The sequence below is a fragment of the Chaetodon trifascialis genome, chromosome 6 (genome assembly GCF_039877785.1).
Source record: "Chaetodon trifascialis isolate fChaTrf1 chromosome 6, fChaTrf1.hap1, whole genome shotgun sequence".
Classification (NCBI taxonomy): domain Eukaryota; kingdom Metazoa; phylum Chordata; class Actinopteri; order Chaetodontiformes; family Chaetodontidae; genus Chaetodon; species Chaetodon trifascialis.
The window spans coordinates 20671895-20698901 of NC_092061.1; the positions used below are offsets into that span (position 1 = coordinate 20671895).

A 27007-nucleotide genomic window follows, 5' to 3' on the forward strand; every position below is an offset into this window, starting at 1 on the left:
CTCACTGTGTGCATGTTCTAACATGCCAGTTATGTTTGGGATTGGTTGGAGTCATTTCTATAATTTTACACGGATCTTGGGTTTTTTAAAAGTGATATTTAGGTTGTATTTTGGATGATTGTTTTTGCTATTCATGATATTCTAAATCACATGTCATCACATGTTTTTCCTGGATAAATAAAGGTTAACAAAAAAGTTAAGCCTCATTATTACAACCTGTGTTAATGGATAACTGCTTAATTCTTCTATAAATTTGAATAAAGGAGTCTGCTTCGCTCACACCTCACCTGTCAGTCAGAGCGGCTGCCGCGCGCCAACAGGAACGCGCACCGCCGGGGAGGAAAGAGAGCGCGAGAGGCAGACAGAGGGAGGAGAGGATACGGACAGCCTGCTGGATGGACGGTTTCTCTACGGATGCTCGAATGTGCAAACACGTTATTTCTTCTTTTAAATCGTCGTGCAGACTCGTTTGAAGGCTCCGGAAACTAATCAGGTGAGCGCGAGAGTCACTCTGAACTGAAGTCATTTATCACTCTGTGGGGAGGAATGACGAGGCATCGTGAGGAGCAGGTGCACGGTCCTCTTAGGAGTCCTTTTAATAAGTGAATTTAAACTGAATTCGTTTTGAATTACCTTCACGTTATAAAAAGAGCTGGGGAATATTCTTAGAGTATGAACCGTCCTCGGCTGAATGACAGTAAATCTGTTAGTGGCACTGGTCAGTGTGTGGAGTTGAGGCTTTAAAACAAAGGAGAAGATAAGTTCTGTAGTAATGTCTGTAAAAAGGTTTATAGATGATGGCAGTCCTTGAGTTTTCAGAATAATGTCAGAGAACAGTCTGATCTGCCATCCGCTCACTGTATCCAGCAGGAATGTCATGAATGAAGTGGACTGTGTGTGTGAGTGGGCGACAGTCCAGAACGACAAAAGCAGGATTGTTCTCTGACATTTTCTCCCATATGCACTCTTACTATGTGCAGAGAAACATGGCTGAAAAGTTCACTTCAGAGTGAAATGCTGTTGTTGAAGTTGTTTTTATTTTGGCACGTTTTCTTTGAAAGCTTCCTGAGCAGCATTTCCTTCACTGCTGGCAGATAGGGAGTGACTGTTGATGTAATGTAATACTTCCTGCCTTCTGAATAATAAATGCGGAGGACACACTCATTGACCATTATATACTGATTTGCTCTCTCTCCTCTCTCTTTCCATCTTTCTCCGGTTTTCTCTCCTCACAGCGTCAGCGCTTTTGTCTGAAACCTCACTCCCAGCTTCCTCAAACAGATCTTCCTGTGCTAAATGTCACTGTCCTGTCAGAAAAGCTCACCTCTCTGTGATAACGTTTCAGTCACTTCAGCAAATATTGACTTTCCCTCCGATCCTCAGGTGATAAGATGGGGAACGGTTCGATGAAATCAAAGCGTTACAAACACACAGACGGCTCTGCTGCTGCAGCTTCCAACAGCCGAGCCCACAAAGATAACGGTGGCAGGTTCAACAACTCATCCCTGGACTCCCTGAGGGCCCGAGTGGACGAGCTGGAGCGAGAGGGCAAGAGGAGGGATGAGGAGCTTTGTGCCAAGGAGCAGCAGATCAAAGGTCTCCAGGAGCAGCTGGCCAAACAGACGCGAGCTCTGGCCGAGCTGAGCGAGGAGCTGCAGAACAAGTGCATCCAGCTCAACAAGCTGCAGGACGTGATGAGGAACCAGAGCGCAGCCTCGGCAGGTCTGCCATCGAGGCCGCCCTCCATCAAAACCAGTGGTAAGAGCAGCCCCAACCTCAGCGTTCGCATCAAGGAAACCCTCAACAGAAGGAAGGGGGCCAAAGCCGGGGTGTCGGCAGAACCCACATCCAGGACCTACGACTCCAGTGGCCTGCCAAAGTTCTCCTTCGAGAAGGCCCGGGTACCGAAGGATGCAAGGTAAGAGGTTTGTTTTCAGAGAGGTTCAAAGACACAAAAAGAAGATGAAAACGAGGCCAGACAGAAGGCAGTTAAAAGGTTTACGATACCCTCAGGCTCAGTCCATCTCGACCTAGTGGAGGAGAGCTGCAAACACAAGCAGCAGCAGATTTCAGTGTGATGATGTGCAAAAAAAGATGTCGTAAAGACCAACACCATTCAGGTCCAGATTATTCAGCTGCTGGTCAGTGACTTAAAGTCAGGACTGATAAAAACATAGAAAACAAATGTGATATATAATCAACTGTGCGTCCCAAATGAGTCTATTTTGAACATCGGTGTAATCCTTGGGCGTCCATATACATTTGGCCACGTATTGTAGGTTTGATACTCTCATGAAACAATAAATGGCTTTTCAGTTTTGATTATTATAGCCTTGTTTACAATTAATGGCAAAAATGCACACAATGGTATTTGGGGACGTTAAGGCTTCAAGCCTCAAAAAGGGACACCAAGGATCATTGAAACTGACAAAAGAGGCTCAATGAAGCAAACATGTCAATCCATCAGAGCTCTCTGCCTCTGAAGAAGTAACATGTTAAATATTAAGCTTGCATACGAACGCGGCCCAGTGGCTGTGAGCAGGATCAGAGAGGTCGACACTGAGACAGGACTGATCCCTGATCTTCTGATCACTGACAAGACTGCTGAAGATGCCACTCAGCTGCTCTCCAGTTCAACATACAGCCCAAACACTGGCTTCAGTTATACTTTTCTTAGAATTTTTTTTTTAAATTAACAGTAAACAGTGTGTTTCTTAGCAGATTGTTTAGAAAAGAGATGACTGTAAGGTTGTTTTGTATAGCTAGCATGTATGGTGATTTTAAGTCACCTGTCTAATTAATGTAATCAGAAAGAACCACAGATATCACACTGATAAAGACGAGTTATATTAAAAGTTGAAAAGTTACAGCCTACTCTACAACCTAGAAACTGAACGAAACATTTTGAGATCCACTGTACATGATACAACTTTCACAGTCATCAGTTTCCAGGCTCAGCAGTTGCGAGGCAATCAGTGGTGATTCCAGGAAGTTAGTGACTGGCCAAGAAACATTCTGACACATGACCCTCTGTAAAAGAGTGAACTGTCACTTTCACACTGTGGTTTTCATCTGGATAAAATAAATGAGTTAAAATGTGTTAATTAGTGAGCTTTAGAGTGGCTGGGAGATGGATTTTGTTACCTTTGGACAGAGCCACGCTAGCCGCTTCCCCCTGTTTCCAGCCTTTGAGCTAAGCTAAGCTAACCATCTGCTGGCTGTGGCTTCTTAGTTAACTAACAGACTCAAGAGTGGTATTGATCCTGTCGTCTAACTCTCCACCGGAAAGTAAATAAGCTTATTTCCCAAACTATCCCTTGAAAATGTCCTACTCACTTCATTCTGTTTCACTCAATTCTGCTTTTCGCTCATTAAGAAAAAGGAGCTGGTGATGTGAATTCCAGCTCTTCTTAGTGAGCAAGATCATTTGGCTCAGCTCAGCAATAAGAGCCAGGTCTGAAACACCTCTTCATTTAGTCCCACTTTTGGCTCTTATAATGCAGCCAAATGTATCAATGTGTTGACTTTTGATTGGTATATGTGCACATTTATGATTTCTTTCGAAACATTTTCTAGCATGAAAGCCAAATTGCCTTTTGTCACAGTAAGTGTTCTTCATATTGTACAACATGAATACAGCGCGCTGCAGTGAATACATGTGAGCATGCAGAGTCTCCCTCTCTCAACTTGATCCTCATGTTTCAAACATATGCTGCTAATAAGCCCAGTGTGCATTATATAACCAGAACCAATGTAAATGAGGCAGGCTGGTACCCTCATGCAGACTGGCCCTCTGGAACAGAATCCTCATCCTCTGTGAATGACACTGTAGCGTGGTGCAGACCCGGCAAAGTAATGACACATCTAGGTGGGAGGAAGGGATGTGGGTTGAAAAATAAAGGGCTGGATGTCATCTGCCCTCGTTTTATGACGCCCAAAGTGATAATTTATTGCACCCGATAAGGTGGATAAACAGACCACCCACCACCTGCGCCGCTCGCCTCTCCGAGCAGCGACTGGGTCTCATGATCTATAGTTTGCATCCAGCCGTGACTCTTAACCTTTGCGGTTTACAACTCCCCAAAGGAAGTGATGTCTTCTTCTCGCTGCAGCTGTTAAAATGCACTACGGCGAAGTTTGACAGCTCATGATGATTTTATGTTTTCGCTGTTTCACTTGATTCATTGTCGGAAGGAGCCCAGTGGCTGCAAATAGTCATCTTTTCGCAGGAGACAAAATATTTTTCACGCAGACTAAAAAGTGAGTAATGTGGATGTGGGCGTCCTGGTGGCTCAGTGGGCTCAGGAACGCACCACAGAGCTGCAGTCAGCGGTGGGAGAAGTACTTAAAATGATCCTTCACTGAGCAAGTATGAAAACTGCAATGGAAACATACCTTTTAAATCAGTTTTAACTCAGTAAACATAAACAAGTACTATAAGTAAAACCTACTACTATCAAAAGTACAAAGTTGAAGTATTTGTGGTGAAAAAGGCTGTTTTGCTGTTGTGTAAAAAACACACATCTCTAGTTTTGGTGATTCTGATGTTTTTGGATCAGTTGAAGAAGGACATGGGGGATAGAGGGAAGGGAAAGGAAAATTAGGAGTGAAGGATGAAAAGAAGGGAAGAAATAGATAAAGAGGGAAGGACGAAGCAAAGCAGCAAAAAATAAGGAAGGAAGTACGGAAAGGAAAATGTAAAGGAGGAAAGAAAGACAAAGATGGACAGGAAAACAAAATGAAAGCAGAAATGGATGAATGAAGTAAAGAAAGAAACAAAAACCAAGATACAAAGAAGAGAGAAAAGGAGAAAAGAGAGACTGACACAAAGAGGGAAAAAGGAACAGAGGGAGGATGGAAGAACAGACTGAAAGAAAGCAAAGAAGGACTGCTGCAACAAACAATTGCTTTTTACTGTAAATTAATATTTTGGTTATTTTTGATTATCGATTAACTGATGAACAAATGGTTGAAAATATTAGAAATAGTGAAAAATGTCCATCCTAATATTCCACAGTAGGGTTGGTGTATTTGAATTGTTTGTTTGTGGTCGACCAGCAGCACAAAACACAAAGATCGTCAATTCACTAAACATGTAAGACCAAGAAAATAGACAAGAAACAGGTACTTTTTAAACATTTTTTTTAAACATTATTATTTGTTTATCAAAATGTTTGAAGTTGATATCAGTATTTAGTTTTTTTATCGAAGGCTAAATCTGAACCTGCAAAGAAGTGAGTAACTGAATTTCAAGTTAAATGTATTGGAGTATGAAGAAAACTCAAAGTGCACTCGATCAAATGCACTCCGTTTTAAACTGTCCAAAGATCTTTCTTTTCTTCTGTTTCTCTCTGCCTAAAGAAACACGTTAAAAACGAAAAAAACATAATGACAAAAATGCAAAGTTAAGTGACCGACAGCGTGTCAGTCATCCAGTGTAACCATTCACTAGCTAACACAAACGACAATGTTCAAGATCACCACTTGTTTTCACAGCAGACGTCACATTTCAAAGCCTTCCTCTGTTATGTGTGTGTGAACAGTGTGAAGAAGCTGCTCACAGATGCCCTGAACAAGAACCAGTACCTGAAGAGGCTGGAGCTGCAGCAGATCAAAGACATGGTGGAGTGTATGTATGAGCGCACCTACCAGCAGGGAGAGTACGTCATCAAGCAGGGAGAGCCCGGGAACCATCTGTTCGTCCTGGGAGGTAGGCTCAGTCCTGTTTGATCATCGTCTTCTTGGTCAAGAAATTTAGAGGAAATGACTTCTTCGATCCACTTTGTTCTTCTCTCTGTAGCATAGGTCACATGGGGCTGGAAAGGGGATAATGCCGCCCCACAGTTCCTTGCATCAGCAACATTTAAAGTGACGCACCATTTGGCTGTTCACAACAACAAACGATCAACATGTCACATGACACACCCACAGCCTGTATCAGCCATAACAACTTCAAAGCACAGTTATGTTTTCATTAGTGTATAATCACCTGAAAATAAGAATTGTTTTTGTTACCTGAGAATGAGTCCACAGAGTCCACCATGTTTCTACGGCAGCCCAGAGCGGACAAACCAAACACTGCCTTTAGAGTGTGCCTTTCATGTTTTTTACGGCCACTGTAGGAGAGGGTGAGGCGAGGGGTGTTCACTTGATTGCAGTCTGCAACCTTGCCACTAGAGGCCACTAAATCCTACACACTGGACCTTTAAGAAAGATGACATGGACAGTAGCAGACTTGTAATTTTCATACATTTGAGAACCTTTTACACAAAACTAATGTGCGAGAACTGCAAGGAGATGTGACCCGTGACCAAAACACATCATGTGAGTAAATGTCCACTTCAGAGATGAAAACATCAGATCTGTATTATCTGCATTAGCACCACCTACTGCTTATCTTGATGAATAAGTAACAGCAGTGGATGGACACACATACATTCACATTTTATTTCAATCAGTCAAAGTATGAATTTATTCGATGTGGTTTTGGAAATTTACAAACCCAAATCTCATGATCTCATCATCTGACCTGTGATGAATCACCAATGGCTTTATTCAAGATGTCTGGTCAGGGAAAATATTACAGTAGTTGTGATGCTGTGCATGAAAATCTATGATGTAAATGACAAGCCAGATGTGGAGCATTACAGACAGCAATTACTTTGATAATTTTGTTTTCTGTTTTGTGTCCATGTGTATCCTTCCCAAGCTGTGTATTATCTTACATTTGACTGCTTTTTAAGTGACCAATTATGGAGTTAAATTGTGCTGACTGCAGGGTCAGAGGGTCTGAAATGAACAGAAAAACGTTTGGCAGGAAAAGCTGAGCCACCTGCCACTCTGGCAAGCAGCTTTTTAAGATGCTTAATGACTGTTTTGGTCTTTCTGTATCTTCTCGACCTCTGCCCTCACTGGCTTCTGCACAGCCTCCCTGACCACAAGCCAATCAAATCACAGGGAAGCAGCCACTCTGCATCAAGCATGCTTTTGATTGGTTCTCTACACAGATTAATGGCATCTAAACTTTTACAAACATTCGTACCACTTTGAAAGGTCAACTAACCTAATGTTTTTGGTTGAAGAACGTAGACTGTGATTATTCTGGCTTGTGAAAAGCATTATTGGCAGGTGCATACAGTATAAATTCCTCTGGTTTAACAGCTCTTGGCAGGAGAGTGAAAAAGTTAATTTTGTATTCATACAGTCACTCAGACACACTGTGTTACGAAGTACATGGAAGTGAAGCATACCATAACCTCAGTCTGTGTTTATTTTTTAGATATTTAGATATTGTTTTTCATCTATTTGTTTAGCCGTTTACTTCTACGTTTGCTTGAATCAATTAATTCAGTGGTTGGTTTGTAGTTTTTTTTTGGTTGACACAGGGGCCCCAAAGCTAACTTTTTCCATCTGTAGTAACCGGTAGGTCCCGAATGTCACTGACAACTCTTTCAGAGTAACCAGGCAACAAAGTTTCTTGGATGACCACATGGCACAATGGTTGGTCATCAGCCAGCGTGGTTGGTGGTGAAATTAGCCATTCACAGACAAAATGTCTGAGTATTTGTTCTGCTGTCTGGTGTTACAATGATTTCTCACTGGAGAGGAAAATGCAATAGGTCGGCACAGTGATGGCGTCTCTCCAGTAGAGTCAATGTAACCAATCACACAAAGTCAGGTGTGTCCAACTGTGACCAAACATTGACATATTAGAATGAATGCAGAAAGATGAATCTTTAAGACAAATGTAAAACAGAATCTTGAGTGCACTGAATGAATCTAAATCCAGCACAGATTTTGCTTTTGTGATTGGAATAATTATAAGGGTATTAAAACTGCTCATGATTAATGATTATTCTCCAATGAAAGCCCTTGAAATAGTCACACAGACATCAGGAGCCAGTGATTGTAATCTCATTAATGAAGTCTTTAATTTGAGTTGTAATTTGTGCAGCACATGATTTTATTTCAGGGTCACTGATGGACCGAGAGCCTAAAAATAAATATTATGTCTAACATTGCTCCAGCAGCAGGTACATATGGTAGGAAGGAGGAAAGGATGAGGGGATATTTTGTTGTTTCCTTGTCATATATAAATGATTTTAGGAATTTAGAGAAGATATTCTTCTATTTTTTTTTAAGCCAGTAGCATAAGTTTTAGCTGGGCTGGATCCAAGAGGTTATTATTCTTATTATTTGTGATACATCCCAGAATTCATGTTGTAAGTCACAGGAAATGCAGGAAATGAAGGGTGCTTCACATGCTTAAAGTATTTCTCCTGAGTCTCTGTAACAGGTAGCATATACCTGTTTGTTTGCGGGGATTTCTTCAGGCTCTATCCACATCTACCAGGTGGTGAAATCATGAAAAGCACAAGAAGAATGTTGTGATGTTTGAGCCAAAGGAGCCTGATGAGTAGCCTAACCCCTTGTCCTGTGTTAATTGAATTGAATGAAACTTAAATGTCATTCGATTGTGCCTGTAGCGCATTGTCTGTCTCCTGTGTATTGTCATCCGTGTCCTAAATGTGGGTTTAAAAAAACTATTGATTGTCCTTGTTTCATACTTACAGATGGGAAGCTGGATGTGTTCCAACACAACAAACTGCTCACATCTATAACGGTGTGGACCACGTTTGGAGAATTAGCCATTCTGTACAACTGCACACGGACTGCATCAGTGCGAGGTAAAGGCTTTTACATTTAAGCAGACAAAGTTTGTCAGAAGTCAGCTTCTTCTGATCAGATTGCACTTTTGCATTTGCTGCATCAGACTGAAGTGATTCTTTGGTCTGCCTGAACGTGACTGAGCAGTCAGTCAGTGTGTCCATGATGGTTGAGGAAGGACACACTAACCACTGCAGGGACTGACACTGTGACCTTGTGGCAGACACAATCAAATGTCACGTAACAGAAGTCTGATGATGTGTCCCATTACTCCGCTTTGCTGTCGCCCCTCCCTCCTCAGACTGTGCATCCACATGCAGTCTAGTGGTGTCCCAATTCAACACTTCATGAAGTTAGGATTTCCACACATAATCAGCAGTCTGGGCCGTTCACGCTGCAGGGTGTAGCACAGAGCACAGAGGCAATGTGCAGTGAAGGATTATGTCACCAAGTCGTTCCAGGTAGCAGGAAAGTGCTGGGGAAATGAAAAAGACAAGAGAAAGATCTCTGTCAATTATGTCTCCTAATACTAAAGAAGGGACAGGCAGACAGCCAAAAGCCCAAACATCAGACAGAAACTGGGAGCAGTGAATGTTGGTGAGCTTCAGAGCTTGTTTGTTTTTGAGCTCTGAGGCCTAGCAAGCAATTTTTCCCTGATGAACTATTACTTTAAGTTGTGGACAACTGTCGTCTCTATGCTTTGAAAGGTCACTGACAAAAATCTATCTAAAGATCTAAAGCTAACACTGACTGAACATTGAGCACAGTGGTGAGGTGTAAAATCCAAGGTTTGGTGCGAATCTATTTAGATTTTCACATGAGGATAATTAACACCCGCAGAATAGTGACTGTGGCTGAGGGGACAACATGGTAGCTACCCTTGTTCTGTTACCGGCCACAGTGACCAATGAAAATGAGGTTCCCATCTTGCCCCTTACTCTTTAACATGATATTTTCTTATTTCCCTAAAAAGGCACCCCTGAATGTAATCTGACACTTCCCTGACCTTCGTCTGAGTCGCAGTGACTTCTCAGAGCTGATAATCGCCTGATCTTGAGAGCAGGAGAATCAGAGAGGTCATTAGACTGAAGTAAACAAGCTTTTGCATGGGTGTGTTGACAAAGGCTTTACATGATATACACAGCTTTGGATTCTGATCGGTTTTCACCTCTTTGGCATTTGGGAAGCACATACCATATGCTATGTGAGTGCTCTTTGTTCAGGTTTGTGTATTTTACCAAGTAATTGACCAGTGGCCCTTGGGGGAGGGACACTGAGTTGACCTCCATATTCAGGGTGAAGTGGAAAAAAACGTGACAGTTTGACAAGTCTCTTTCAGTGGGTTTTACATGCTAACAGATGAAGCAGATGAAGGGGAACTCTTTGCTACTGGCTCATGTCAGACTTTCACTGCTTCTTCCACCTTGCACCAACGGACACTCGTCTCAGAGTTTCTGTAGATTTGATGTGACTCACCACCGATAGAGGACAGATTATGGTGTTTTTCTCGCCTCCTTTGTCCATCTGACACAACAAAACAATATGTGATGTCTTTGCAGAGATAGAGAGGTTTAATTAAACAAGAAAATGGGAAGAAAGATAAGGGAGGGAAAAAGAATGTTCCTTTTTTTGTCACTCACTATTCCATCATGATTATCAGCCTGCAAGTTTTCCTCTGCTATTGGAAACAGCTGCTCCTTTGATATTTACTAATCAGGTTAACTAGTTTGTTGAAAGGTCAGAACCTGGATTGTGTCCTGCTTTCTGATGGAGGTGATGTTGCTTTTGCAGCGGTGAACAAAGTGAGGACGTGGGCTTTGGACCGGGAGGTGTTTCAGAACATCATGAGGAGGACGGCTGAGACGCGACATGAACAGTACCGCAACTTCCTCCGAAGGTTAGCCCCAAGCTGTAGCCACAAAGCTAGTCTTACCTTACTGTAATGATTCTTGTCAGCAATAATGTCCAACAAAATGTTTCCTATATAAGAAAGTAATGGTCAAGATAGAAGTGGAGAATGACATTGTTCTTCAATGATTTGATGTGCAATATATGATTTTAGTGGATTCCCGCCAGCCAATTAGGAAGCCCTTTTTAGGGGACATGGTAGAAATATGGTCAGTAAACATCTACATCAAACTATCTAATGGCCACCATCTGCTAACCAATATTTAAGGAAACATAAAAGGATAAATTCCTGAGTCTTAGCTAAATAGGCCAAAAACAGAAAATAGACCAGGTGATCGGGATCTGGGGGTTCTGTTAGACACAATAACAATATGAAGGAGAAGTGTGTAGATCATTTTGGACAAATTTTAATGAACTAATTTTGTCCCTTGGAACAGTAGTAGTAGAAGTAGTAGTAGTGTTTTTTTTCACCATAGCAAAAAGACAGTTATACCAACAGAATATTTAAAGCTGCATTAAGCAATCGTGTACCACTGGGGGGCAGAAAGATTCGAAAACAAAGCTGTGGCTGCAGATCCATGATACACCACTGGTGGCCACTGGTGCACCACTGGTAAGCCTACTGTGGCCCTGTCTAAGCTGCAAGCTTAGTTTGGTGGCTGAGAACAAAACCAAGCAGCTTAAAGAGGCTGAAGAGGCTAAAAGCTTGAGCGTTTAGCGACAGAAAATGATGAATGTGAAATTGAGAAAAACAGTCGAAAGTAGATAAAGTTAATCGTTGCTAATGTGTGAACTATCACTGAAAACCTAACTCTGAAACATGACATCAAGTGTAGATCATGTCACTTGATTACAGTGACACAGGAAGTATGGTTCTACATGAAAGGACCCTGGTAGTGTGTGCATAGTAATTTGTATTCTAATGTACATGCAGAAATCAATGTTCATCATCTGTGTTTTGTCTTTTCTGTCAGTGTTTCACTCTTGGCTAATCTACCAGAAGACAAGCTAAGCAAAATAGTGGACTGCCTCGAGGTGGTAAGTTATTCTTTCAAACTATCTATATTTCTACTGGAGGGACAATTAGACTGTTCATTGTATTGCCTCAGTATTGCACAACCCTCTGGCAGCTCATGGGAGTCCCAGCGTCGCAGATAGCTGCTGTCAAAATATCATTACCATTTGGCCATATACCATTACTGCGTGTCAGCATATTCTTCCTACCTCCAGTCGGCAAGACCTCACAAATTACCTTGCTGATGAACAGAGCCGATATTATTCCTGTCATCGCCGGGCGCTGTATATTGTTACCGTAATTATTTGACCAAGGCCCCAGAAAGTGTTTATTCAAATGGGGGACGAGTGATTTCTTAAAGATGTGCGAGTGACAGCCTTTTGGTGTGAGAACATACAAGTGTGTAAAAGTGAATATGTGTGTATGTTGAAACACGCAGGAGAAAGGCTCACTCCAGCTCTCCTCCTTAAGCATTGTATTTCAACAGTGAAGGAGAAAATGGAGCGGAGCTTGTCAGCTTCAGGTCAAAAACAGCCTGTCTCAGCGTCTTTTCACAATGAAAACTTCAAGGACGTTCCTTGCAGTCGTTGGTTGTCCCACTACTTTCCACTGTGGGAGAATTTCCTTATTCAGTCCTTTCTGAGGGCACCGATTCTGTTGCCTTTCGGGGAGGTGGGGGGTGGGGGTGGGGCGACCACTATTAGGCAGAAACCTAATAGTGGTGCAGATGTTCATGGAGAATCTGCCAGATAATATTGAAGCTTCTTGTCAAACAGTCGGGGAATGGAATTTGGTGTGTTCTGGTGTGTGTGTGTTTTTGCTTGTATAGTATGTCTACGTGTGTGTGTGTGTGTGTGTGTGTGGGGGGGGGGGGGGGGGGGGGGGGGGGGGGGGTCCACCCATCCCAGTACCTCGTTTTTAGGATTCTCTTTCAGGTTTTCGGTCTGATCTGCATTTTGCAATTAGAACTGGAATGCTTCAATGGCAAGAAATGGGCTCTGCTGTAAGTAAAAACACAAGATAGAAATGAAAATAACTTATCTTTTCATTCACTCACGATCCTGGCATGAAATAATTTCTATAATTAATGTCATCACACAACACTGACGGTCAGAACTTGGCAGCTCAGTTCACCAACTAAAATTGTAGCAGTCTTAGCTTGCAGCTCTGTGACCCTGTGAAGCCTGAAATTTGGATCTTGCAACATGATGCAGCTACAAAATATTTTTTGTCTCAAGAGAGGGATTAAATACTGTATATCTTATTCGCTTTAATAGCATGTCTTGCTAAAATGAGGAAGATGCTCAGAATATCAGAGAGCTCTAAGACAAACACAGATTGTGAGAGCTTCCATATGATGCTATATGTTGTTGTGTGACACTGTGACAGATGGTGAAGCTGAATAATGACATCAGATGTGCCTTCAGACAGCGAGCAGTTACCGCTGCATCTGTTTAATGTAATTAATGTTCAGTTGTCCAGCACATACATGTGACCCGCAACCTGTAAAACAGCAAATTGTCATCACACTTTGTCGGTTTTATTTAACAAGATGTAAGGTGTTAGAGAGCTTTAGAGGTGCTGGAGGGTGGATGCTGTTACCATTCGAGTGTTTCTGCTGTACTACCTCTGCTGTATGGCTAAGGCCTAGCTAGGTCCATTCAACTGAAACTGCTATTTGGTTAAATTTAGGGAAAGATAGCATTTGTGCACACAACTGGCAGGAAAACAGCTCCAACCTTATTATTATTTACACGAATGGAAGAAATTGCTTGTCATCTGGAAAATGTATGTCATTTTAAAGCAAATGTTTGCGTGTTGGGAAACATACTTATTATCTTACTGTCAGACAGTTCCATGATCAATACCACTCTCACATCTGCCCATTAGCAGCCGGTTAGCTTAGCTTAGCACAGAGACAGGAAACAGCTAGCCTCGCTCTGTCAAACAGAAACAAATTTACTCCTTTCATCTGTACAAAAACCAGAGTGTAAAAGCAGCCAGAACAGAGAACAGAAAGTTACAGTGTTACAGAGTGCATACAAATGCAGAACATGCTTTGACACAAATGGGACATGGACCATGTGGCCTATATGTTGTACATGTGTATAAATTCTAGTATACTGTAATTAAATTTTAAAAAATCACTCATACAACCACTTCCTTACAAGGTTTCTTCTCTCTGTGTCCATAAATGTCACTTCTCTGCAAAAAAGGGATGGCTGAAAGTAACAACTGTCATATTTTACCACTTTTTAAATCAATCATGCATGTCTGATACTGACTGATACTGACTGATACTTCAACGGCTCTCTGACGGCAGTGTGATGCTTTCAAGGAGCTGCACAGGACAACCAGTCCACCTGGGGGCTGCTGAAGACTGGGGTGGTCTTAAAAAAGGCTTAGTCCTCTTATTTTAGTGTCTCTGTCAATGGAAGCAGAGAGACATGCAGTTGAATATGTGCTTTGACTGGTCGATTGACAGTCTCCAAAAATAGGATGACTACAGCCAAACCTGGGCACACACAACAGAGCATTAACAGCTTTCTCTGAAACCAACATGAGCAAAGCAATTTAGAGCGTGCTGATGGTAGAGATAAGACAGGAGGGCTGTATGCAGGTGATTGTTGGGAGTCAGGGTCTTATGACGAGATGTGCTTTTAAGCTCTATAGTGAAAATGTCCTTTTTCTCTCCTGAAAAGGTCATTATTTGGGTCAAGTTTAGGATTCAAGCTCAGAAGCCGAGTATAACAAACCCGAGACACAATTCAAATGCTGTCGATCCCCTGCACAGTCACTGTATCATCCAGACAGTCTTTATAAACAAAACCATGGCATGTTGTCTCCGCTGTCATGGGCGGGTGGTAAACTAGGCTCTCCTGAAGCGTAAACGGGACGTAAACAAGCTCGGACGCTCAAGGAAAATGCCACTTGTGTCAAGAGTTTTGACAGTAAACACCAGGGAATGTTTACGCGTGGTTGCTCTGATTTGTTTGTTCACTTTTCGCCAAAGTCCTCTATAGTCAAATGGATTACTGCCGTTGTCTCAGCAGCGGGAATCTGGCATCTGTCCCGGTGAACATTTCATCCTGGTCACCTTCATTCTTTGCACTTCCCCTTCTTCACCTAAAAGCTTTAAAATGGAAGGCGCTGTGGCAGCTCGCTGATTCAGCAGCCTGGCTTGAGTGCTGCGGTCGGGCCGGTGTGTGTGGTTTGTTATGGGCAGAGAGTGACTGACAGCATGAAGTGGAGGAGTCTGTCTCTGAAACTGAAATCAAGTCAGTTTTATTCATATAGCCCAGCCAAGTCACAAAGCCTCCATCCTTAGACCCTCAATTTAGTTAAGGAAAAAAGCCCCCAAAACCCTTTTTGATAGGAAAGAAAACTGCAGTAAGAGCGACAGAGGAGGGATCCCTTTCCCAGTACAGGTAGACATGCAGGAGATACAGAACAGACCAACGTGGAATTACAGTATAGACGATCAGGATGATGATACTACAGGTCGATAGTTAACATACATGTAGGCAACCTGATATTGAAATGGTCTACAATTTAAAACTCCTGTAATCTGAGCCCTGCTGCTCTTGTGAAATGCTATTAGCAGTTGTGTATTAGGTGTTTATCGAAGCTACATCTTGTCTGACAATGCTAGCAGCAGGAAGACTGCTGTACAGAAACCATATTTCTGATGACTAAAGCTGTAAAAATCAGTAATCAAAGTAAATGGACTGATATTATGACAAATGGTAATTTGTGTGTTGGCTAGTTGTTTGTGCCTAAACACTTACATGACTAGTGCTGAATCAATTAGTTGATCAATCGAGTAGTTAAACGATTTTACAGGTATTAAAAAAAATCCATTCCAATTTATACTTTCAATGGTTTCAGTACATGATCGTGTGAAGTGTTCGCCGCTCACTCCTCAGCATTTGCTTGTTTTTCTCAGCTTCATGTCAGTATAAATTGTATATTTTGGGATTTTAAACTCAGCCAAAATCAGTAATTTGAAGTCATGTCCCTGTTAATGTATGGTAATTTCTTTTTGACATTTCTTGAATTAAATTAAGAGGATATTAAAAAAAATAACTCACCAAGTGATAGCAGAGGTAATAATAATTTTAACGAGCACTTAAAACAACGTTAACAGAGAGCATGGTGTCAGAACACAAATATCCACCACCGACAAATTCATCTTATTACCATGACCATGAAAGGCCCTCATGACAGACATTAAAAGCATCATAATTAGCACGTACTATTGACCTATACTTCATGGTTCATTACTCCCGTGAGCCCCCAAATCCCCTCCTAATCAGCAGGTTGAGAAGCTCTGAATAACAGAACATCAATGGCTGAACTCCAGCGCTCATCCCGCAGGGGACCAGCTACCAGGAATCAGACCAGCCAGGTCGATGGTTAAATCAATATAATGCTTCAGCTCTGACTGTTGTCCTCACCCTCACTCTCCCCCGTCCCACTAGGAATACTATGACAAAGGAGAGTACGTCATCCGGGAGGGAGAGGAGGGCAGCACCTTCTACATCATCGCACAGGGAAAGGTAACGTGTCTTACACGCTGTAAAAGGTGACATGAACAAGCCAGAGAAACATGCACACACAAACACATCATTTAGCTTGTAAGCTACTGTATGTGAGGACCTTCAAACTGCAACTCTTCCTGTTAACTCAAGAAGAAAAACACACCACAGTTACACAGAGAGACTGATGCTAAAAAATTTTTCCAACATCAAAACTGATCATTTTACCAATTTACTAATATTTTGTTCGGATTTAAGTTTCTTAAATTAATTTTGCAAAACTGTTGGTGTTATCTCAGTGAAATTGGGTCTCCAGACATTCAGAGTCTAGTATAACAGATATATTACTGCCTTCGCAGGCAGATGTAGTCAGGGAGGAAACTTTACTATGTGAAGAGTCAACAACATTACAGGCAAAGACTTAACTCTTACAGGAAAATTCAGCTCATTTTTTAAGTAAATTCTTGTCGTTATTTCCCTTGGTTATGATAAGATGTTACACATGGGCTGCACTGCAGAGATTTCTGAGACATTTTTAGACTCTGCAACAATGGCACTCATTAGGGCCAGAAAGCCTTAATCCTGTCTGAAATAAATCCTCCACTGCCTCAGTTAGACAATACCGTGTGACGCACTGATGAGGATGCTGCTGCAGGCTTCGGACAAAGGCTTTTCTCATTAGTCAGCATAAGTGTTGAATGACTACAGAATTACCAAAAGTCTGCGTCTCTTTCTGCTTTAAATTCTTCTTCTTTTCCGTTCAGTTTAGCTGCCACCTGAACGTAAACAAAACTGCATGCAACAGAGAATCTAGCAGGCATGTCATCCTGCAGGTGTATGTGCAAATGGAGAAGGTCCTGGTGGCAACTTTGAACAATGAACTCACTGATTCATTGACTAAAGTTCTTTGGATCATTGGACCATTTCTTTTAAAAACTTGTGTAATAGGTAATGGTCATTGTTGTATATCTGACCCCATGTCTGAAATCATGCTTCAAGGTTATCATAACCAATAGAAACAATGTCCAAAAGACAAAATACATACAAAAGCATTGATTTTCTTAAATAACAGACCAGATTTGGCCAATTCTTCAACAAAACAAGATGTTGGGAAAACTGTATGTGAGTCTGGGAGGTGTTGGACCATGACTCACCCGCCCGTCTGTCTGATAAGTCAGCAACCTGACACCTGGCAGCGAGGGGAGATGGAGAGGGGCCAGAGCTGACCACAGGGGACTTTCAAAATGCCATTATGAGCCGATGTGAGACAGCAGCTCCTCAGCGCTAAGCTAACCAAACCAGAGAGAGACACATGTTGTTTGGGAGGAAGGGGGCTAATACAGGAAATGGCTCTACCACCCCCCGCCCCTTCGTACCCCCTGATCGGGGAGGGGATAAACCCTGAGAGCGCCTGCCACCAGGAAAAACAGGGGAAGTGAAGGTCACTGAGGTCAAACGGAATACTTAGCTCAAACACACCCCAGCCGTTACAGCTGTGATGTCATCGCGGCATTTCTCCGGCGAGTGGGATGTTTGACCTCGACCAGGGTGGGCCACTGGTTTTTAAAGCCTCACAAATGAAGAGGATATTTCACAACATCCAGGCTGGCGGGGTATTTTTGTAGAAAACTGCTCGTCTATAGGCAGCAGATTGAAGAAGCAAAAGCAGAACAAACAGAGGCAGCTGACTTGAACCCTCTCGCAATAACTGTGTCTGTTCTGACAGCAGGTCAAGACATGAAATGCATCAATGACACTTTATTAGTCATAGCCCATCATGCTCCAGTTCCTGTGACTCAATGTCAATCATTTCAATTTCTTCTAATTTGAACTTTTTATAATGCACGTAAAAATATTTGGACAAAACTCCAGCAGTGGACTGGACGGCAGAGTGAGGAGGAAGTGAAATATGCTTTAAAGATCCAGATAACTGTGTTGTGCAGGTGAAGGTGACCCAGTCCACCGAGGCCCACAAGGTGCCGCAGATCATTAACACGCTGCAGAGGGGAGACTACTTTGGAGAGAAAGCACTCATAAGGTGAAAACTAACATCACACATTGTTCTGTCACTCCTGCCTCTGGATTTTCTGGTGGAAACAAACACTGTTTTAACAGCCAAGACATGTCAAGTCATTTCTATTGAGATTCAGTACCTGCTTTCCATACTGAAAATAATGAGAGGAAGGAGCAGGGCTCAAAAGAGCCTCTGGAGAATATGCAACCTTTCAAAATCTGCAAAATGAGAAACTGTGCAATTTCATTTTCACTGGAGTAACCTTTAAACTCATCAAATGTAATCTGCTATAGCCTGATTGACAGCTTTAGCTCACACTGAATACAAAATGTCCTCCTAATCCTAATCACGATCGCAGCAGAGTGTGTTTTTGTGTGTGATGTACGTCTCCGTGTCTCTTCCAGTGACGACGTCCGGTCAGCTAATATCATCGCTGAGGAGAACGGGGTGGAGTGCCTCGTCATCGACAGAGAGTGAGCCTTCTGACGTTTCAAGGAATTAACAGCAAACACCGGCAAAATATTGTTCCCTCTGTAATGGAAGGTTATCAAGTAGCACATGTGCCAGTTCCTGTATGTCCTCCCATTACCCCAATATGATCTCCCTCAGGAAACACACAATGGGGATATCTTGGTATCTATCAGCACTGTCAGCAGTGTTGGCTAAACCGTCTTGCCCTGATTTCCACCTCTAATGTCGTTCTTTATCTCAGTGGGACACCTCTCTGTCTAATCGGAGTTGGGGTTATGAAGCCTCTCAGCCAACATTCCAGTGGTTGCACCGTTGACGTGCAGTTCTTGTTTCTCTAGGACATTTGATCAGACAGTGGGCACCTTCAATGAGCTGCAGAAGTACCTCCAAGGCTACGTGGCAACACTTGATCGTGACGACAAGAAGAGACACGCCAGGTAGGCGCAGCGCTGTGTGCTCGGGGCAGAACACAGCAACACTTTTACTGAGTGAAACTAGAAACACAACGTGTTTCTCATAGTTTGAAATCTATAATCAATCATTGATTGAGATGAAGCCCCTCCTTCTGTCTGTGCCACCATCCAGGAAGTCGGTGTCGCGCCACCAGAGTCAGCCGCTGTCAGCAGACGTAATCCATCTGAAGGACATGGTGTCAGTGTTCTCTCCGTCCAGGCCCTTCGACCACCTGGAGGTCATCGCTACGCTCGGAGTCGGCGGCTTTGGACGAGTAGAGCTGGTGAGACCTCAATCCATGAATATTGAATATTTATTTAGACAGTAAATAACATTTGAAAAATGAAATGCTCTGGTAATCAATTTAAGCTCTGCCTGTATCAGGAAGGGATATTTTTATGACCATTATGAACAGGAGGAATTATTGCAAAACCTGTTTTAAGATGTGTTAAAGTCAAACCTGCTATTATTAGTTACAAATGACAAATGAAAAAGTCTGTTGTGAATAGGGTCTGTCTTCATCCCACCCTGCTGTTTCCATCTTTCCATCTACAGGTGAAGGTGCAGGACAAGGACGTCACCTTCGCTCTAAAGGTCATCAAGAAGAAGCACGTCGTGGACAACAGGCAGGAGGAGCACATCCACTCGGAGAGGAAGATCCTCGCTGAGGCTCGCTCGCCTTTCGTTGTCAAGTCAGTCCTCCTGCTCAGCCTCAAAACCCATTTCCACTTTTTATCCTACATGATGAAGCTCTGCTGCATTAGTCTGGGAAAACAGTGTGGCACTTATTAGTTTTTGATGAGATCACAGTTGAGGCCTTGAGCAGATTACTTCTTCTCAGCGGGGTAGAATGGCAGGGGATATTGAGACGTCTGCTAGGAAAATGTAGTTATTTGTTATGAAATATCGCAGCAGTGGCTTTTCTTTTCCTTTTGCGACACTGCCATGATCCGATTTCACCGTATACAGTGGAACAGAGTCACATATTAAAGCCATTCTTCACCTTGTGAAAAGCTCCTCCTGCTGACCTCCTCTTCATACACCCTATGTGTTTGTTTGACCCTTTTCGTACGTTTTAAATATCATCTCTTCGTATTTCTAATCTGTTTTCAAGACCGATGTAAGACGATCTAGGATTTAAGACTGCGACGTGGTTAACGTCCGTGTCTTTGTGATCTTGAACCTGTACATGCTCCTAGGATGTTATTAACACAAGTACAAGACAACATTAGCACAAGAGTCAATCAATTAAAATCACATAAGTTCACAAATCAAGCTATAATTTGTGCAGTAACGTCTGTACTTCTATCGTAGTCCACTGCAGTGCATTGTAGTAATAACCACTCGGCTGCATTCATTTCTTTAAGTGCCCTGCTTACTGTTTATGATCTTTTTTACATCATTAGTTCGCTCCCTGCTGCTTTTTCATATGTACTGTAATATTTAATAGCGGGGAATTAAGCCTGAGTAATGCTGGAGTTTACCTAATGAAAGCTAACGTGCACTGTTTAGGCAAGTGATTATTAAATGTAAATATTCTCTACTAATTTTACCGTGACTATTAAATTAAACAGGCAGAGATTATAGAAAGAAATCTTGCCCCCTTAATATTTTACAACCAGCATAATCTGGTTGTAACTGAAGCCTCAATAATTATACAAATATGGAAGAGAAACAGGACAAATGCAGAAACAGCACAGCCAATGTTGTGTTTACATGAAAACTTACTTTGAAGCTGAACACGTCTGTGCTTCTCTTTCTCCAGACTGTATCGCACATTTAAGGATAACAAATATGTGTATATGCTGCTGGAGGCCTGTCTGGGTGGAGAGGTTTGGAGTCTGCTCAGGGACAGGTAGGAGAGACCACCCGCTGACTGATGCCTCATATTTTTGGAAACTTGCTGGCTTGTGTAAAGTGTATTATTAGTTTACCACCTAATGAGGGAACTTCTCCCGTCCTGCAATAATGAATCTCAGGTCCAACTGTCATAAATCACTGAATAATGGCTGCCTCCAAGTGGGTTCAGGTGCTGTTGTGTAATGAGTCCACTGCTGTTGCCTCATGAACAGCTTACGAGCAAAAAGTTTCAATGTGGTTTTCTTGTCTTTAGGGGAAGTTTTGATGAAGCCACTGCCAAATTCTGTGTCGGCTGTGTCACTGAGGCTTTCGATTACCTCCATCGCAAGGGTGTCCTCTACAGAGACCTGAAGCCTGAGAATCTCATGCTGGATACTGAAGGATACATCAAACTGGTTAGCGTGCCGCCAGCGATCCAATATTTTCTGCCTTGAAAACATGAAATAACTGCACCGACAGCTGGCAGGATGTTGTTAGATCTGCGTTGTTAACAGTTTGATCTCCTGTGATGACTAGTGTGTCTCTGGTAGATCCAAGTGATCAAGCTTAGTCATAAATTTGTACTGTGCAATTGGTGGATAATTAAGGAACTCTGCGGCTTCAAGGCTCAAAAATTCTCTCTTTAGCTTTTATGTATTTCACTGACCAGCTTTTTTAACGTGCACTAACTGTATTAAAGTTATAGAGAGAAAAGAATGTACTTATCAGGAGGTACGACCAGATCTAAAGAGAGCCAGTAAGCACCTCAGTGTTACTCCGTAAAAATACAGGCTCCTTCAAGTTTGCGGTATTTTCTTGGGAAAGCCTGTTGAGTTAACTGATCATCTCTCCCAGGTTGACTTTGGTTTTGCCAAGAAGATCAGATGTGGCCAAAAGACCTGGACTTTCTGCGGGACACCAGAGTATGTGGCCCCAGAGATCATCCTCAACAAAGGACACAACTTCAGTGTGGACTTCTGGTCTCTGGGCATCCTGGTGTTTGAGCTCCTTACTGGCAGGTCAGTGCATGTGGTCATCAGTGCCTCCAGTATCATCCTCCATCTAGTTGTCACTTCAGTCTTCCACTGCTGATTTGCAGTAATTCTTGTTTCCTGACCTGAATATAGTACTTCTGAACAACCTTCACTCCAGCAGACCTCCATTAAATCTTAGCTCAAAGGAATTAAGTCTTTGCCCTTTTCGTTTCCTCCACTCCGCAGTCCTCCATTCTCAGGGAGTGACCAGATGATGACGTATACTTTCATCTTGAAAGGCATCGAGAAGATGGACTTCCCCAAGAAGGTCACCAAGAGACCTGAGGACCTCATCCGCAAGCTGTGCAGGTACATGATCACATCGGCAGAACAACATTCACGATTGAAGTTATTAAAAAAAAGAAACAGAAACTCCAATTTTTTTTGTGCCGAACAGTAATTTGCCTCCCTGATCTGCTTTACAGGCGAAATCCCTCAGAGCGACTGGGCAACCTCAAAAATGGAATAACTGATATCAAGAAGCACAGGTAAGTAGGAACTGACTCATTCTGCTGCTGATCTCAGTGTGAAGATGAGCCGCACAAATAAGCACTGATTGAACATGATGAATGTGAGCCAGTGGTTTTTGACCTCACAATTAAATAATCACTGAACACACTGTCCAAAGCAGTGGGATGCAAAGCATATTCAAAAGGCTTATCACTATTAGACTTAATGCAGGCTTCATACTCTTGCCTCCACAAAAGTTCTTTGTAACAGAACCAATCACACCATCCCAGGGTCAGGCGAAGTACTGGTACCAAACTTTGATTTTAAACATTTGTCTCTTGTGTTTGTGAGTCTCATGACTATCTAACAGAAAGAAAGAGATATAGATTGAATTACAGACATGTTTACATCTGCTCTCTATAATGTGTCTGAAGGTGGTTTAACGGCTTCAACTGGGAGGGACTGAAGGCGAGGAGTTTACCATCTCCTCTGAAAAGAGAAGTACGTATAAATATTTATCCAAACTTGTACAACCCTCATTTCCAACATTGAAACTCCATATTTAATTGGAAATAGCACAAAGACAAAATATCAAATGTCGAAAAGGAGAAATTTCATTGACTTTGAAAATGATATCCTCATTGATGCCAGCAACACGTTTCAAAAAAGTTGGGGCAGTGGCAACAAAAGACTGGAAAAGTTGTTGAAATGCTAAAAGAAAACAGCTGAAGGAACAACTAACAATGAATTGGCAACGGGTGAGTAACATGATGGGGGGGTTCACACCTCTGTGACACACCAGGCTGCCAAATAGTGCAATGATTTAAGAACAATGTAAAGCTGCAAAGAATTTGGGGATTTTATTGTCTACAGTGCATAATGTCATTAGAAGATTCAGAGAATCAGAAAAAATGTCTGTATGCAAGAGATGAAGCCAAAAACTAATATTGGCTGGCTGTGATCTTCAGACCGTTAGAAGGCACTGCATTGAAAACAGACAGGATTCTGTAGTGGACGTCACTGCATGGGCTCAGGAACACTCCAAAAAATCATCGTCTGTGAGCATCAAATTCTAAATAAGGATATCATTTATTTAACCAATGAAATTTCTCAGTTTGAACATTTGCTATATTGTCTTTGTGCTATTTTCAAGTAAACATGGGGATTCAGTGTTTTGCAAATCATCACGTTCTGTTTCTATTTACATTTTATACAGCGTCCCAACTTTTTTGGAAATGGGGTTGTAAAACTAGGAGTCTTTGAAAGTTCTAATAAAAAGCAAATGGCAGAAAAATGGATCGGATCAAGTTTTCACTTTTATTACTTGGAGAAACGATAAAAGCTGCCATGAAAAACACCACTCTACTATGTGTATGTGAATTTAAACCATTAAACTACATGATTGAATGATTGTATTGAGCTTTTAAATTTTGCATTGTCTTGGAGCAGACAGCTTTACTCTTAACGTTTTTAATTGTCCATATATTGCTAGGTTTAAGATAAACACGTGTTGAAAGGAAGAAGAAAATTCCCATTGTGTTGCTGCTCATAATTCAGGAGGTTCCTTAAGCAATTAATGTCTCATTCTTCTCTTCCACAACAGCTTACAGGGCCGACGGATCACAGCTATTTTGACAGCTACCCTCCAGATGAGGACAGTCCTCCTGATGAGCTGTCTGGTTGGGACATGGACTTCTGAGACTTTAACTACTCCATCTTTCCATTACTTTCCTTCCAAAACCTTAACGACCAAAACTGAACGGGCAAAGTGGGTTGTCGGGTGACCTTACATCACCTCTGGCAGCCATGGTGGAGGTCCTTGGGGTCTGGGCAACAGTTGGCGTCTCAACACAGATGCTAACTGCCATAGGAGGATGCTCCTTTGAATTTGAACAGGTGTTCAACAGCTTGTCATGTAACTATCACCGTCCTTTTGGTTAATATATCTGGTTGGTACTCTAGCTAATCAACGGGCTTACAGTGCAGTGCTCATAGCAGCACAGCAGTGGTGGCACGTTAGCATTAAAGCTGAAATCAGTAATTCTTAGCTACTGAGGTTCTCCTCAGTCTGGGGCAGTGGATAAACACCTACATCGAACACACCCAGCAGTGTTTATGGGTGGGAAGCCAGTTAGGGATCGAGTCCTTACTTATTACTGGCCCTTTCTGGATGGTTGGGGCACCAATACAGATACCGATATCGGTCCAATGCTGACTGAAATAGCTGGATCAGGTATTGTGACAGTGGGCTGATCTGGTGTCAGACACCATTATTTTAATAAATGAGAATTCTGTAGATTTATATCTAGGTATGCATTTGTTACATTTTATTTTACAAAGTTAGGAAAACGATGTTTAAGTCAAGCCTGATGTTGCCGCACACATAAAAAATGATCCCAGTCACCTCCGTGCAGTGAGGCCAAAGCCCAGGCATCGGTATCAGGACTGAAAAACTGAGATCAGTGCATCCCTAATAACAACCTTGAACTCATTAAAAAACTTTTCATTGCACACTGCAGATCCCCAAAGATAACTTTTCAGTGCGCTTCAGTCTACAGTTCCAGTAGTCATGTGTTAATGCTAACATAGTGTTTACAGTATGGCAGACAGGAGCTAGCACTTACAAGTGTTGCACAAAAGAAAACAGTGAAGACAAATTGAGTGGCCAGCGCTGTCCAATTTAATCACTTGCATGAGAGAGAGGTGCATCAATGACATTTTCACCACAACTGCAAAAATTCAACAATAGATGCTTTGTTATCTTCGCTGTTGTTTCAAAGTTCGGACAGTTATTGATGACAGCTTTGGCAAATTAGCCTGCAGGCAAGTTGTAACTAAGCTGGCCTCCTCAAGCTTCCTTTCATATTACTGTGGAGGGAGTAAGTCTTGAATCAGTGTCCTGTGTCACAGTATTATGTTTTTACATTCCTTAATCAATCTACGCCCATATAATATTATTTTACAAATACCTCTAAAATATTGTTTTCAGACACTTTTCTCTGGGCCCTCTTGATGGTTCCAGATGTGGCTGGTAGGGAGATTTGTGATGCAGCTGCAGTTTTTATTTCTTACAGCTGAGGGACTGTGATTACATGTGCCGTTTGTTTATGGCTGTAGGGGAATGGAGGTGTGTAGGGTGGCAATATGTGTGGAGATGACAGAGCAAAAAAAGGCGAGCAGCTTCACAGCAAGTCAGGCTCCCAAGAAGAAAATCTACTTAACGACTTCAACAGCATCTAAGCACAATGTACGACTATCCCAAGCATCAAGATTTCCTTGTGCCAGCAGTGTCCCCACAGCCCCCCATTACTGCCCAAACTAGACACACACACACGAAGACCTTCTCCACTGATGTTACAGAGAGTGAACATCCCTTTGGCAGCGTGCCTGACCTGAAGAAATATTTACCTTTTCTGAAGCTGAATCAACTCTGTGGTTCTCCGTGTTTTAAGGAGAGAAGACGTTCTGCTTGGTCTGAGGCACTGATGATGTGAGGAGGACCAGCAAAGAGACCAAACTGAGCAGAAAATCTCCAGGGTTTACTATCAGGGGAGTTTCAGGAGTTAAAAAAGATATGTATTTCCCATATTTAGGTTTACAGTAAATCGATTGTGTACTATGTGTCTATGTATATACTGTAAAACACAAGCACAAGCAGCAAAAATACAGTTTATACAATCCAAGCTACTTGTTCCTTTATGTATGTATACCTTTTGTAAATACCATTAATATATATATATATATATATATATATATATATATATATATATATATATATATATATATATATATATATATATATATATATATATATATATATATATATGTACACACTGACTGAATGTGTGTGCTGTATGTACTGTATGTGATAAAGCACCTGAACAAGCTGTGGCCTTAAGATATTGATGACTGATTTCGGGAGACAGCTGCTTGACATTTTGCAATTGAATTAAACAATTTTTAGATTGATCGATTTAAAAATTTGTTTTATGGCATAAACGGTTCTAATTATTTCTCTTACTTTCTGACCAAAATGTGCAGACCTTTGGACATTGTGACTTCATAAATAACATGAATAATGGCTGCATGTCCTTTATTCCACTGACAGGCAAGTGAGTGATAAGAAAGTAAGTAAGAAATAAGACAGATGCCAGTTTAAGACTTAAAAGAAATTAGTTCTCCTAGTAGACTTACAACAGCCTGTATAGTCATTGCCATTTTTATTATTTTTTTTTTGTGTTATTTTCCATGAATGTAGCTAGCTAGCTTGCTGTAAAAAAAAAAAAAAAAGATGACATCCATAGTTTTAAGTCTTAAGTCTCAAAGCTCTGATTGGCTGGTTGTTTCTCCAACCAGGGAAACGGCCACCAGTGAGTAATATTTGAACCACTGAAGAAATCAAAGTTTTGGGCAACAATTGAGACGTCTGCAACCAGAGCAGCCCTGTCATTGAGCATGCTGGTTTACAGGACTCCTAAATAAAACTTCCATCATCAGTGTCATTACACTTGCTTTACCAAAATGACAAGTGGAAATGTCTGCCACCAGAATGGCCTGCTGCTTGACTTGTGCGGATTCATGACTGAATTGTACCTCAAAATAAAGTTTTACAAATACA

At 41.9% G+C, this 27007-nt stretch overlaps 1 protein-coding gene across 1 annotated transcript; it reads left to right on the forward strand.

Moving 5' to 3' along the window:
- Positions 1-380: 380 nt before the first annotated feature.
- Positions 381-26115, forward strand: prkg2 (protein kinase cGMP-dependent 2). Its single transcript, XM_070964281.1, has 19 exons — positions 381-493; positions 1384-1918; positions 5544-5710; positions 8574-8687; positions 10459-10564; positions 11550-11613; positions 16072-16149; positions 18072-18166; positions 18547-18615; positions 18952-19050; positions 19199-19349; positions 19622-19758; positions 20832-20921; positions 21180-21321; positions 21761-21924; positions 22126-22248; positions 22365-22427; positions 22824-22890; positions 23993-26115. Exons 2-19 carry the CDS (start codon positions 1392-1394, stop codon positions 24086-24088), a joined length of 2352 nt encoding a protein of 783 aa, XP_070820382.1. The 5' UTR covers positions 381-493; positions 1384-1391; the 3' UTR covers positions 24089-26115.
- The last annotated feature ends 892 nt before the right edge of the window (positions 26116-27007 follow it).